Source organism: Vespa mandarinia, chromosome 22 (assembly GCF_050613455.1).
Source record: "Vespa mandarinia isolate Hongniang chromosome 22, ASM5061345v1, whole genome shotgun sequence".
In the NCBI taxonomy this organism is placed as follows: Eukaryota; Metazoa; Arthropoda; class Insecta; order Hymenoptera; family Vespidae; genus Vespa; species Vespa mandarinia.
The window spans coordinates 3,635,436-3,650,000 of NC_140831.1; the positions used below are offsets into that span (position 1 = coordinate 3,635,436).

The 14,565-nt window shown below is 37.7% G+C and overlaps 1 protein-coding gene across 3 annotated transcripts in view; it reads left to right on the forward strand.

Annotated features, from left to right (window-relative positions):
* The first annotated feature begins 11,014 nt into the window (after positions 1–11,014).
* The window catches only part of croc (forkhead box protein crocodile), a 26,520-nt gene continuing 22,969 nt past the window's right edge, over positions 11,015–14,565 (forward strand). The window contains exons 1-2 of one of the 3 annotated variants that reach the window (XR_004840005.2): positions 11,015–13,116; positions 13,694–13,987. Coding sequence is in view for 1 of the 3 variants with exons in the window: in XM_085663579.1 (XP_085519705.1) it covers positions 11,525–13,116; positions 13,694–13,820 (1,719 nt within the window). In the remaining 2 variants the exon portion in view is untranslated. Of the gene's footprint in view, positions 13,117–13,693 lie in introns of all 3 variants that reach the window. The other 2 variants (XR_004840007.2, XM_085663579.1) reach the window with 2 other exon arrangements.

Sequence of the window (14,565 nt, forward strand, 5' to 3'; positions counted from 1 at the left end):
CTGCCAAGCCAGGGATTAATTTATATCTTTTTACCGATTAAAAGGAACTTCGTAGAGATTTGATCGAACGATTTGCGAGAGCCTTCTGAGAGAGGCGCCGCCTATATCTCGTTACTCGGCACGTCTAAGAATAACGATCGGCACGACGTTAATGGATGATTTGTTCGACTTTAAAGAGGAAAGAGGGGAAGGAGAGAGAGAGAGAAAGAGAGAGAGAGAGAGAGAGAGAAAGAAGCTCACAGCGTGCGATACTTTAGAGAATTTAGGTGGAAAGATCCAAACGAGAGTTCGTATATAGGAAAAGGGCAACGGGAGATGAAGGAGAAGAAGAAGGAAAAGAAGAAGAAGAGGTGTAGGAGGAGGAAGAAGAAGAGGAGCGTGCGTTTACTATGCCGACAATGTTTGTTCAGCCGCAACTTCTCTAAATCTTTTGTGCCCTATGCGAACGGAGGGTTGTACGCTCGGCTCATGTATATAAGTCTCCTACATACATAGTTACATACTCGTACATAGTCGGGGATGCGTATGCACATAGAATACATGCGTTTACTTGCAATCGGTTACGGTTATCGACTATAAAGTATGTACACTTATACGTGTTGTTTCTCGAAATGAAAAAACAAAAAGAAAAGAAAAGAAAAAGAAAATTAGATATAGTATTTCATTTGAGCCAGGAGAGATAATCGAAAAGTGAAATGAAATAAGAAAGATTTTACATTGATATCTTCCTGTGGATATTTATTACTTTCGTAGGATGGAATAAATTTGATCAATATCATTGTATTATAGATATATTTACTTAGATAGAATCGTAGAGTCGAATGGACGATGTTTTCTTAATTATCATAGATCTAATAAATAATTTAAGACTTTGATATCAGATCTACTTAATATCATTTTATCTTTCGAGATCATCTTTTTCAAATGTTATTTACTTGAGATAAAAAGTAAAGAACGCGATAAGTTCGAAGTTAATCAAACGCAAGCGTGCGACAAGGTACGTTCACATCGTCGTCGTCATCGATGTCAATGACGATGACGACGACGACGACGACGACGACGACGACGACGACGACGACGACGACGACGATGAAAAGTCGTCGGCTCGTCACCTCATCGTTCGGTAGCGTGAGCGTTTAGCTTCCGTTTCGTTTGGTCGGAACACAGATCGGCTGTCTAAAAGACACGAAGCAACGGCCAAGACAAACCTTAAATGCTTGCTAACCAAACAGTCGGAATTAGCCGCGTTACCCGCCCACGAGGAAACCGGCGCTTTCACCGTTTATACCTCTCTATGGCTATTATCTTCTTCTTCTTCGTTGCAGCAGCAGCCGTACCCATGGCACGCATAGTCTCTTCATTTTGACTGAAGCTTTGCATCCGGGTTGCGTGCTCGAACTTTGACAGTAGGTTGAACTTTAATCGGTTGAATAACCGATACTCGCGATATCAAAGAAATATATCTATCATATGGTATACGTGATTTAATTAATGGGATATATAATGAATAAAGATATAGATATGAATTTTGTTAAGATCGATAAAAAAGAAATTGTTCGTATTTCAATAGATAATACAAATCTTAGATTATCGATATCAATGCTCATAGGCAGATATTTTTATACGGAATATAAGTAATATATTAATAAACAACATAAATATCTATATTATTTGTATATAGATTAGCAAATATTTTTATATGTAATATAAATGTATATATTGAAATAGATAGGTACCTATATAAAAAAAAATATATAAGTATATATAAATATTTATAGACTATTGCATATAAAAAGTAACAGTAGGTATATTACGTACGAATAAAAAGAAAATTAACGGATCACTAGTTTATCTTTAATACAAAATAGGAATAGAGTAATAACGGATGAAGACGAAATAAGTAATTGTAATTTAGGAAATAAAAATGTATCGTTTTACCCTCTTTTATTTTCTGATCTAGGGGACAAGTCAAAGATGTTAGAAAGAGGAAAAGAGAAAGAGAGAGAGGGAGAGGGAGAGAGAGAGAGAGAGAGAGAGAGAATTCGGAACGTTATCCGAACGGATTCACCACCGGCTGAATTTATTTCTTTAAGGCAGACAATGAGGAAGGAAATGCGGTTGATACGTTTTCAAGATAAATAAACTGCCTTACCCGGCGCTGTACGACGAAAAGAGGACAACGTAGACGTTTCTATGACGCGTTTGTTTGCATCCCAAGAGCAAATCGGACACGTTATAACACGTCGCTAATCTCGAATGAAAATATTTCGTACGGTCCCTTTGTATTGCGTTTTGAACCGAGAGAACGAAATTAAGTTGCTACTGTCAACGTCTTTATCGTTGCCTTCGAACATTAAATTTTCACCACTGTCGGTGGTGTAAAAAGAACACATTTATAGAACAATATTCGTATCCAGTCTTTTGCTTTTCGAAAGTAATGAATATAAGTCAATGGTCTATTCTTTATGCAAACCAACGAGAGTCAGGCTGCATTATTGTATGCTCCACTTAATCTCCATTCTACAATTCGCATTGTATGTATGCATAATGATTTCTCCATGTGCTCGATACGCACGAGAGATCCTTTTGTTTTCGCTTGTCTAAAAGTCGACAGGTAGATAGGGAAAAGATAGTCGATTATGTCGTAACACTTACAAATTTTCCAGATTTTATCAAGTGTTCATAGTAACGACGTAAAAACAATCGATAATAACGTTCCAACCAATTTCACGAAAGAAATAGATTCATTTTCTATCTATTATCTCTTACTTTGTTATCTCATTTCCATGGAGAAAAATTATGCCTTACAGATTTGTATAATTATATGTGCGCGACATTTTCACTAGACAACGATGAAAAAACTTTATGAAGTCAAAGAGTCTTTATTAATTCGTTATCTTAATAACGATTACGTATTATACTAAAGAAACAATATCTGTGTGAATTGATAACAATGTTTTGTAATCATTGATTTATCTTCGGCTTGGAAGTATTATAGTTTGGTTGCCATTACTTTCAAATGTTTCGAGAGATATTATCTTCTCAATTGATTGTTATCTTTTTCGAATACATATAAACATTTCTAATATGTACTTCTAATCTCAATAAAATGATAACTTTTACGATATAATGGTAATATAGTAACGATTTTAAAAATCTATGTTACAAATGTAATTCATTGATTTTTAAGATGTTTAAAGAATGCGCAATAAACCTGATGTATAAAAGGAATATATCTAGGTATTCGATTTTTTTTTTCTATAATAATATACGAGAAAAATCTTTAAAAAAGCTTATTTCATATTTTCTATTGCGGTTAGAAACTATTGTTCCTTTCATAAATTTTCCAAATCCTTCAATACATGAATACATAAAATTCTAAATCATACTTTCTCTTTGTTCAATCTAAAAAAAAGTTAACTTTCAAAATGTTAACAAATATTTTTACGATTTATTGTACTCACGTATAATAATTAAAGACCCATTAAAAATGAAGTTGAATTCTTAAGCACATTAGTTACTCATGCAAATTGTATTTTGAATTTAAAGTTAAGTTATATCCACCGAATAGTATTACAACTTTGACACACCGATACAACTATGACTACCTACTTTTCGTGCTACTTATCCGAATCATGGTCGAATAATAAAAGAAAATAAATTTTACGGGAGGAAAGAAAGCCGCGTAAGTTTGAATTTCCGGGCTGGGTCATGCACGTTTGGCCGTTGAGGGTTTAGCAATACGCAACCCTATCTGTCGAAGCCAACCGCGGAATATCACTGCACATCCAGATAATCCTCCGGGCCCATTGATATGCTGATGGTGAGACTTGTCGCGTGAAATTGCCAACGGGTATGCATTGTTCGCTTGAATTCCACTTCGGTCCTTTTCAGAGAGAGAGGGAGAGAGAGAGGCAGAGAGAGGCAGAGAGAGAGACAGAGAGAGAGAGAGAGAGAGAGAGAGAGAGAGAGAGAGAGAGAGGGAAAAAGCAAGAGATAGAGGGAATGATGCCACCCCCGTAACCCTCCTTGCTTCGCGTTTGCCAGGCTCAATCCTATCGGCAACGAGCAGGTTTCTCGTTTTAGCCTCGAACGAGAAAAGTTTTTCTCTCTCTATTTCTCTCTCTCTCTCTCTCTCTCTCTCTCTCTCTCTCTCTCTCTCTTACTCCCTTTCTATCTCGCTTTCTGTTTTGTGAAAGAGAGGGAAATATGAGAAAATAACGAGTTCGATTTTTGGTCGGATCGTAGACCACGGTTATACCGTGATATTCGATATCGATCCCACATCGTTGAAACGAAGAAAAGCTAAGAAAAATGTTGGAGTAGCTCTCTCTCTCTAATGCTAACCAGATTATATGCCTATTTTTCTCCGACGGCGAGAACGTGAGAAACAGCAGGCGCTGCATCGATCTGTTTGTTATCTTTATGCGCGATCGTATCGCAGCGTGCAGGTCATATTCTTGTAAGTAAACGCGTGCAAGGAGCCGCGTCGGGTAAACCGATGGATGACTGCAAGAGAGATACGACCCAGAATTGGTGTGTACGTACGTAGATAGGTAGGTATATGTAGGTATATGTATATACGTAGATGCGTGTAAACATCGAGAAGCTTTATGAAAGCCCCAAATCATGCAAGAGATTATTCGCGATTTTTGTAGTTGTCAAGAAGCATCGTTTTGTCAAAGAAGTTGACTTGGAAATTTTATTTTAAACTCGATTTCATTCATTACCATTGACTCTTCCTTGAACGAACATTTACGTTCCAGATATCTATCTGTCCACGAGATAAATTTAATTTTTAAATAGAAAAATATCAATATTTCATCCGAATACATAAATCGTACTTTTCTACAGTTCCCGGATTGAATTGAATTTTATGATCATCAAGCAACTCTTTCGCTAAATTTTTGCAAAAAATATCAATATTATTCATAGATAAATTAAGGCTCATGAAATACTAGATATCCATATTAATTAATAGTATCGATATTTGTTATTAAAACTTGTTTGATATAAAATTTTCAACTTTCAATTGGCTGCTAATGAGAAAATAATACAGTTCCGCATGTCATTGGAATAAGAAACGCTTGTCGCTCGATTCTTTACTTGACTTATACAACGGAAACGACATCTTGACGCGGCATCACCAAACGTTACACCTTTTTTTTTGCGGTGAATATTATTCCGGCGAAGCTTGCGTTCTATGCCCTACGTCTCCTCGAGTATTGGTTTACACGAGTAGTTCGGAGGTCTCAAGAATTAAATTTCATCGCTATGTAAACATCGTTCTAGGACTCGTGAGGAGGACTAGACAAGAAACATACGGAGATGAAGCCGCCGGACGCGAGTCTTCCTACTTCGGTTAATCCGATTGAAGGATTTAACCACAGATTTTGTTACCTCGTCTGTCAATTTTACGTAGTACACTTATTTCTCTAATTAGATTTCTCTGGTAAGATATATTTATTGTTTTAACTCCCTAACTTGCACCTTTTATATTCGAATGGCGACGCGAGTTTTGTTTCCTTTTAAATATAGATATTTTGATAGGTATTTAAATGAAACTACGTGACAAAATATTCACGATCATAATGAAATATTTTTATAATTGAACGATCATTGTTGAACATTCCTCAAAGGTGATACCACGTAGATATATTTCATATTTAGTCGATTCATATGAAACTAAAGAGATTAATTCAATTGTATCTTTACTAGACGTTGGCAAAACTTATTAACTGTTAATCGACAGCCAAGAAAAATTATAGGCTATTCAAGAATCAAAAATTGAATACACTTAACTGGATTATTATGTAATAAACTATACCTAATTCCAGTTCTTCATGTCAATCGTGTCAATTATTAAGAACAATATCGCCAATACAAGGCAATTAATTAAATCGAATAATTATAATTAAGATAATCTACTGTAAGTTATTCGCGGGATATTTGCGTCAGAGGTTCTGCTTTGGTTAACTGCTCGACAGATCGTGTGACGTAACGGCGGTATGTCTTTGGAAGAAGAAGATCGGTACGAGATGGCCGCGAGTTAGCGGTCTCATCGAAAACCAGCCTGGTTTATTGTTTTTGGACGAAAAAAGAGTCTTCTTCGTATCCGCAGATGACTCCGATCGCTAACATAAGATGGCTACGTAAGATAGGTCAAGGAGGAGAAAAAGTTTATTTTGCCTGCTTTCGAAATCCCGTAAACACTCGGAGGGAAAAACCTTTCCAGGGGAAGGGAGGGAAAGGTTTAGGAGAGATAGGTATACAATGCGTATACAACGTAACTCTAACGACGATATCAAAGCGGTCAAATTTTCATGATTATGCGATATATCCCGTTGGTACTTTAAATCGGGATAGTTGCTTGCGGCTACAGAAAATATGCAAATCGCATTGTGTACGCCCTCATCGAATCGACGCTAATCCCGATTATGGGCGAACCTTACTTCGTCAAGGCGTAGCTTTATTAAACTTAACGTCGCTTAAGTAAATCCGGTTACATTCCAAAGTTAAGAAAAAAGATCAATGGGGGAAGATTCTCGATAATTCTATCTCCGAGTACATAGGTACCAACCTAATCGAAATTATTTGGGATTAAGCCTTAACGTGGGATCTGTTGATTTTCAGAAATTTCCTTTATTTTGTCCCCTTCTGGTTTTTTTTTCTTTTTTTTTTTTTAATCCCTCTGATCTATACTTGAATATAGCTATTGTGAGCGTCGAGAATGAATTTTTCAGTATAAATAGATTAATTATCTACAATATTTTTTTACCTATCTATCTATGTACTCATTTATGCGCGAGTGATTATTGACGTCACGTTTTACTTAACATTTGTAATTATTATTTTTCTTTCTTAACGAAGTCATTCGAACAGAGAAGAAAAAGAAAAAGAAAGAAGAAAGGCAAAAGGTACGTAAGAAAGTAAGAGGCATTATATTTCGTTGTCTTACGAATGATGGCTTCGGGGAGACAACGATCTGGGATAGAATGCAAGCAAAAGACAATTAAAGTTTCATTGGAACGTCTTCGAAAGCATTTTGCAGGCAAGCAACTTCTATTGGCCGGCGGCTACGAAATAGGGTAGAAACGGAGAAGAAAGATTCAAAGGGCAGAATCTTGAAGACCTATTATCCTTTCTTTGCCACAAAGTATCTTGGGGAAGCAAACAATGATTTCGATATAAAAAGTTCTTTTCATTATTATTTTTTCACTCCAATTTACCATTTCTTAATCCTACGACATTAATTATTTTTATTTTAATCACGACCTCGTTCATTTTTTCTTCGGATGTTTGATAAATTTCATCTTTTTTTTCTACTTTTTATTTTTATCATTTAATGTCTCATCAAACGTTTGCTTGTATGTAGATTATTAATGATATAAGAGGCAAAGTTTACAGTTATATTATACAATTTGACGTAGTATAAATAATATAAGTAACCTTTGTATATATCCTACGTCCTTTAAATCTTAAATTAATTTTTTTCTTCTTTGCGTATACACTTATTCAGCACGTAGTATCTAGTAAACATGTTTATCTTCTCATTTTATACATCCCATTTTCTTTATCTCAATAATAATGTCATACTCTAATGTTCCTTTGTTTAAGAGAATCGATAGTTTGCGAAATACTATAGTGACGTACACACATATACGTACATCATATATACGTAGGTATCTCTACCATTTTAGAGAGGAGAGGATAGAAATGGAAAAGTGGAACGAAGGGACGATCGAACTCGTTCCAGGAACCCGGATAGTGCTTCGTAGGATTCGCGAAGGAGCAGGAGACTCTTCAAGACGGAGACGAGGTGTCCCATCGAGTGTTTTCGCAAGGCAGGAGTCGAACCCTTAGAAAAACAGACGCCAAATTGAATCTCTCGTCTCGTTCGGTCCCTCTTCTTCCAATAACTCCGCTACTCTCCTACTCTGCTTTCCCGAGGGAGCTTTCTCGAGTTCCTTCGTCTACGGATTACCTACCTATCTATACTACTCGCGGCGAGAAAACGGTTCTCTTCCGGTTCACCTTTTATCATCACCTTCAATTTTTTCCGATTCTGTTATAAAAATTGAAATTCCTAATAACTAATATGTTCGAGAAAGAATATTACGATATTTTATTTCTAAAATAACATCCTAACTATCGATACCTATCGATAAATAATTTTATTTATAGCGATACGATTGATATGTTGGAACGATCACACTCAATACGCGGCCTAAAATATTCATATTCTTTGGAAATTAGTGCCTGAAAAATAGAAGATCGTAAAAAATGTGCCCACCTGGTGTTCACATTGTTCGTATCTTTCTGAATAATTCTATTTTAAAATGAAATATGCGAAGAACATAAATAGGTATATAAAAAATCGGCTTATCTTGATGATATATTAAGAATAGCATGTTGCAATTATACATCTGATTTGTCTAAAATAGTTCATCTCAATGCGAAAAGTCACATTAATTTTTAACTGAACGTTTGGGTACATTTAGCTTTTGAGTATTGTCTTTTACATTATTACATATATTATGATGATATAATGTACTTTGTTGCAAACATATGTAAATATGTGGTCTGAGAAATAAGAAAGTTATATGAATATAGTTGTGCTAGATCAAATCTTATTATATATATACATATATATATATATATATATATATATATATATATATATATCTTCATATTTAGCTATTTGATGTTAAATAATATATAAACTGGTATCTAAGTACTTACACGTTACATACCTATAGAATCTATTGTATCCTACGTATTCTTATGTTTGATTATTTCATTTTAATTGTTGTACTTAAGAATCACTGTTAACTCTTTATTCTTACTAGATATTGAAACTCCGTTTATCTAAATAAGTTCAGTATCTAAATAAGACAGTTTCTTTTCTTCTCTTTTATTTCGATACCAATTACTTCATTGCTCGTTTATATTTTACGGTACTCATTAAATGTTACTAAATATAAGTTATTCATTTCTAAACGTCGATGAGCCGTAGTTCAACGATAAGGAACGATAACGCCAGCTGAGCATTAGCTCCGAGCTGTCATATAAATCAACCGATTTAATGCGTTTCCGAAACGGTTTGCCAAACAAAAGTCGGTTTACTGCTTTTGAAGATATTTATTGAAAACCAAGGTAAAAATGGTCCAGGTACATAAAGACATAAAATACTTGAAAGTAAGTAGGTAGGTAGGTATAGGGAGAAATGAATGATCGATACGCAAGGATATCTTGAAGGATAATTATGTTGAATAAGAGCAAAAAGAGAAAGATTATTTGAGCGTCTTAGGTAATTGTCAGAAGAAGAAAAAGAAGAAGATGAAGAAAAAGAGAAAGAAGAAGAAAAAGGAAAAAAAAACAAATTATAGGTACTACCTATTTCCACATGGAAGATATATCGTAGACGGCACAGTTGAACTCGTTCACGATTCTTTTTCCGTATACCTTTATAGGTATGTCGATTCACAAATAAATTTGCACGCGAGAACACACGACTACGAACATTATAACAACTTAGATAAAGTAAGTGAGTAAGTAAGTAAGTAAGTAAATAAATAAGTAAGTACTTAGGTAAATAAGTACGTCAATCTAATCGTAAACCATTCGTCCTCAGATTTAATGAACCACTGGACACGATCGATTTCGATGTACGGACACTTTGTAGACAGTACGAACTGTGTAAGAATAAACGAAAAAGATTTACGACTTGATTATTTGTTCTTCTATAGGATAGATTGTTGCACACAGGACACTCCGATATGAAATATTACGAGGACGTTTACAAGAGGTAAAGATTTATGCGAGTTAATGATTAGAAGAATTAAAAGAAGACCACAAGGAAGGAAAGGAGAAAGTTGAAAAAGGAAAAGTGGATACAGTAGGTTAGTAAAATAAAAAATGTTAAAGAAATAAAGAAATAAAAGGAAAGGAAAAGAACGAACGAAAGCTCGTATTATTAGGTAGATAGGTAAGTATACACGCGTATGTAATCCGTCGCTCGTAGATTCTTCACAAGACTCAAAAAGTATCGGACAGCCGTGAGGGGCCTATGGATAGCGACCCATCGTAAAAATTCGCGTCCTATGAGTGCCGTCAGATTCCCTTACTCTCTCTTTCTCTCTCACTCTCTTTCTCTCTTTTTCTCTCTCTGTTTCTCTCTCTTTCCCTCTTTCTCCTTTTCTCACTCTTTCTCACCCTCTCTATCTCTCTCTTTCTTTTATTCTCTCCCCTCTTTCTTTCTATCTTATTGTTCCAAAAAGGTACGGTAGCACACGAGGTACGATATGGCATTCTATCGGCTGGTACACATTATTCTCTCTCTCTCTCTCTCTCTCTCTCTCTCACTCTCTTTACGGTTCTTTTCACTTCGCTGCGAGAGATATGTATATAGAATAACCGTGAGTGCGTGCGACGAAATGGGCATGGCCAAGGTAAGTAAGAGAGAACTCTTCTAAGTCATCGACGTAGTGGCAGGGCGCACGAGAGAAGACAATACGTGATTGGCCGAAACGCTCGAGTATGGTCCTGCCTTGTACAACTACAGCCAATCAGAGTACGTCGCACCCCACCATTAGTCGACTCGAAGCATTACCGGAGCTCTTTAACGCGGCCGCGCTCCAAGAACGATTTTTCTACGTGACAGAGAGGGGTCCGCATCGCGCTGCCCGCGCGCATACGTCCTTGCGTTCATCGTAGAACGCTCTCGGTCTGCTCGGTTCGCTCGCGAGGCCCCAGTGTGTTTTTACTCGGGGTTGGGTAAACTCCGGCCTGTTGTGTATCATAATACGATCGGTGCGGGTGCAACGCGCGCGGCTTTACGGACGACATCGACCACTACACCGGCTTTCTCACGTCGTCCACGCAACTTTCCGCGCGTGCCTTTACTGTTACCTTCCGCTATATATCTCTCTCTCCCTTTCTCTCTCTCTCTCTCTCTCTCTCTCTCTCTTCCTCTCTCTTTTTGTTTCTCTCTCTCTCTCTCTTCCTCTCTCTTTCTTTCTCTCTCTCTCTCTCTCTCTCTCTTTCTCTCTCTCTCTCTCTCTCTCTCTCTCTCTCTCATGACTTGTTCAAAGAAAGGCACAGGACAGGAAATCTATGTCATCGTACGTCACAAAGATTTTACTTTGTAAATCTTAGGATTTAAAGATTTTTGAGGAAAAGAGTCTTAAATCTTTGGAGAGAGAGAGAACCTGGGTTGAGAGAAAGAGTGTTAAATATTTCCATTGACAAGGAAATATTTCCTTCGAGCAAGTTTGTCGAATAGGTGAAAACGAACGGGATATGTCTATATTGGGAGGAATGATCATAGCGACATTTCAATAAAAAAAGCGTCTCTTTGATCGAAGAAACGGAAATAAGAACGGTGTATATGTGTGCGTGAGTGTCCGTAAAAGAAAAGGTGTTGAAGGTCAAGAGAGAGAGAAAGAGAGAGAGAGAGAGAGAGAGAGAGAGAGAGAGAGAGAGAGAGAGAGAGAGAGAGTGAGTTAAAGATCAGTTAATCAGAATGCACACGTTGTTCGGAGAACAAAATGCTTATTATCGTCATGCGAGCGCCGTACCTGTGGGTATGGGCACGGCATCCTATCCAGGCGTGGGCGTGGGTGTGGGCGCTGCCCCGGGCTACTACGAGCAATATCGTTACGGTGGATATGCGACGGCCGCTGGTTATCCTGTCTCCGGGATAACACAGCAACACATACACCATCCTGGTAAGGACATGGTGAAACCACCCTACTCTTATATAGCTTTAATTGCCATGGCTATTCAAAATGCACCGGACAAGAAGATCACTCTAAACGGTATCTATCAGTTTATAATGGAACGTTTCCCTTATTACCGCGAGAATAAACAAGGTTGGCAAAATTCTATTAGGCATAATCTTAGTTTGAACGAGTGTTTCGTTAAGGTGCCGCGAGATGATAAGAAACCGGGTAAGGGTAGTTACTGGTCCCTCGATCCGGATAGTTACAATATGTTCGACAACGGTTCCTATTTGAGACGTCGTAGGAGATTCAAAAAGAAGGACGCTTTGAAAGAGAAAGAGGAGGCGTTAAAGAGGCAGGGTCTATTGACGGAGAAACGAGGACAGCAGCAACAGCAACAGCAGGAGGACGTAAAGTCAAACAGCGGTGCTATTGTAAACCTTGCGCCGTCGATAGAAACGACGACGGTAAAAAAGGTCGGCGGCGGTGGTAACGGCGGTAGTGGAGGTGGTGGTGGTGGTGGTGGTGCTAGTGCCGGTGGTGTTGGTAGTGTTATCGGTGGTGTTGCGGGTGTCATGGAGGGTGGTACAGTGACGACAACGGCGAGTACAACTACGACTGGGCTATGCAAACCAAAGAGAGAGCCGGTGAACGATCACTGCATGGCCGCCGTGCAGAGCAAGTATGGTCTGTTACATAGCCCGATTCAACAAGAGACGAAGACAACGGTAACAGGCGTCGTAGTGGCAAGCGTACCATCGCACACGGCAGTTAGCGGAGGTCAGAGCGTCATTCAGACGGCTCTTGGGAATCAAGTACATCAGGGTCATCATCAGGTCCATCAGGAGACTACGATTCAGGATGTCTCAATGGTGGGCCTCGATCCTGGTGCATTTAGCGTCGACGCTCTCATGACGACCCGGGAAAATGCTCTAATGAATAATCGGGCCGATCAAAGCACCAGTCAACAACATCCGCATGCTCACGCTCACGCCCTTCAACATCCTCACGGTGCCCACTCGCACTCTCACCCGCACTCGCATTCGCACTCGCACGCCCACTCATCGGCGTGCACAACGACGACCAGCACGACCGCTGCGGTTGCCGCCATGATGGCATCCACCGGATACGCCCCTCACGGTAGCGCCGTAGCGAGAGGAAACTCATCGCCACCCGGTACCGGCATGTACGCGCCCTATTGCGCGCCTACGCCTAGCTACATCATGGATCATGCTGATTACAATCCGAGGAATCATGGAAATGCTGCTGCCGCGGCTGCAGCAGCCGCTGCTGCGGCCGCAGCCGCACATACACAGTGGTATCAAGAAGCTGCTAGTCCAGACGCTGCACCCATTTATCAGGACACTCAGTCGCCCAGCTGTCAACTTTACAGGTATATTTCAATTCTATCTGGTTACTTGGACGAACGCACCATACTTTCTTCTACGGTACGACGATAGTTGACTCTTCTAATATATAATATATATAAAATTATCGTATATTGCTACCTGGTGTTAACAAAATTTCAAAGATTTTAAATAATTAATGTCAATCATTGATAGATAATCGATGATTTTAGAACCTATACAGTGCGCATAATTTTGTAATATTATGATACGATAGATGAATGTTTTAAATATCGAGTAGTTACCTAGGTATATGCTGTTATTACAGTGCACTTTCAAGCATTGCATAAATAATGTTATAATATATCTACCTACGTTTCTCTATGAAAGAGAGTATGACATATTTTAGAAAGTTAAAATGTCAAAGGTTATTTGTAAAGCAATAAAATTTGTTCATGAAATTTTCCCTTTATTAACTTGCGATGAATTATTTAAAGGAGTATTATGTTCATAAAAATTCTTACTATTAACGTGTTTCGTTAAATTTTAAAAGAAACGACATTATTTATTTTTTATTCATATATCAATTTAATTTAAAAACGTTCAATCTCTTGCAATTTTCAGATCTAGCCCATCGACTCCTCTTTCGACGGGTGCAGCACCATCTCCACCGCTTTATCATAGATATTATCAAGACTGCAACGCCGTTAATAGCAGTGGGAATTTGCCGATAACGCTGCAGAAATACTGAGAATACCGAAATTCAAGGCCCCATCAGCGAGGCCTTGAAGAGCACCAGAACGAGTATGATCCTGGTCTGGTTTATGTCAAGCAAGAATGGATACCAATGACGGAGGAACTCGCCAAAGATTGGAACTGAAGATGGGATCTAAATTATCGTCGTGAAAAAAAAGTCGGGTAAAATGATATATATTCCGTCTTGTTACGATATTAAAATATTTTCGCGTTGTCCTTTATAACGAGGAATTTCTCTCTCTCTCTCTCTTTTTCTCTCTGTCTTTACGAAAGAAAAAACAAAACAGAAAAGAAAAAAAATTGAGAAATTTCGTTAATATAATACCTATGTTTTTAATAAACGAAGAGCAGATGGTCTGCGAATTAATCAAATAAGAAAACTCTCGTACGTATCGATTATGCTTCTTTATTTTTTTTCATCTTACCCTTTTCTGTTTTTCTCTTTCTTTTTCTTTCTTTTTTTTTTTCTTTCATTAAACGGTTACTACATCGAAGCTTTGAATCATTCGTGATAATCGTTGTCCTTGAATCGTTCTTACATTTTGTACAATTTCATTGGTTTCAAAGTAATCAAACATATAACGAGTAAGAAAATAAATAGATACATTGTTATCTATTGATCCGATTCGCAGTTCATCTGTTAAGATATTCATCCATATTTTCGTCGAAAATGTTTCTAATATTAATTTGGCGTATGCTAAATTAACTTTAGCTAATTTGCTTTCTGTTAATGGGAAGCA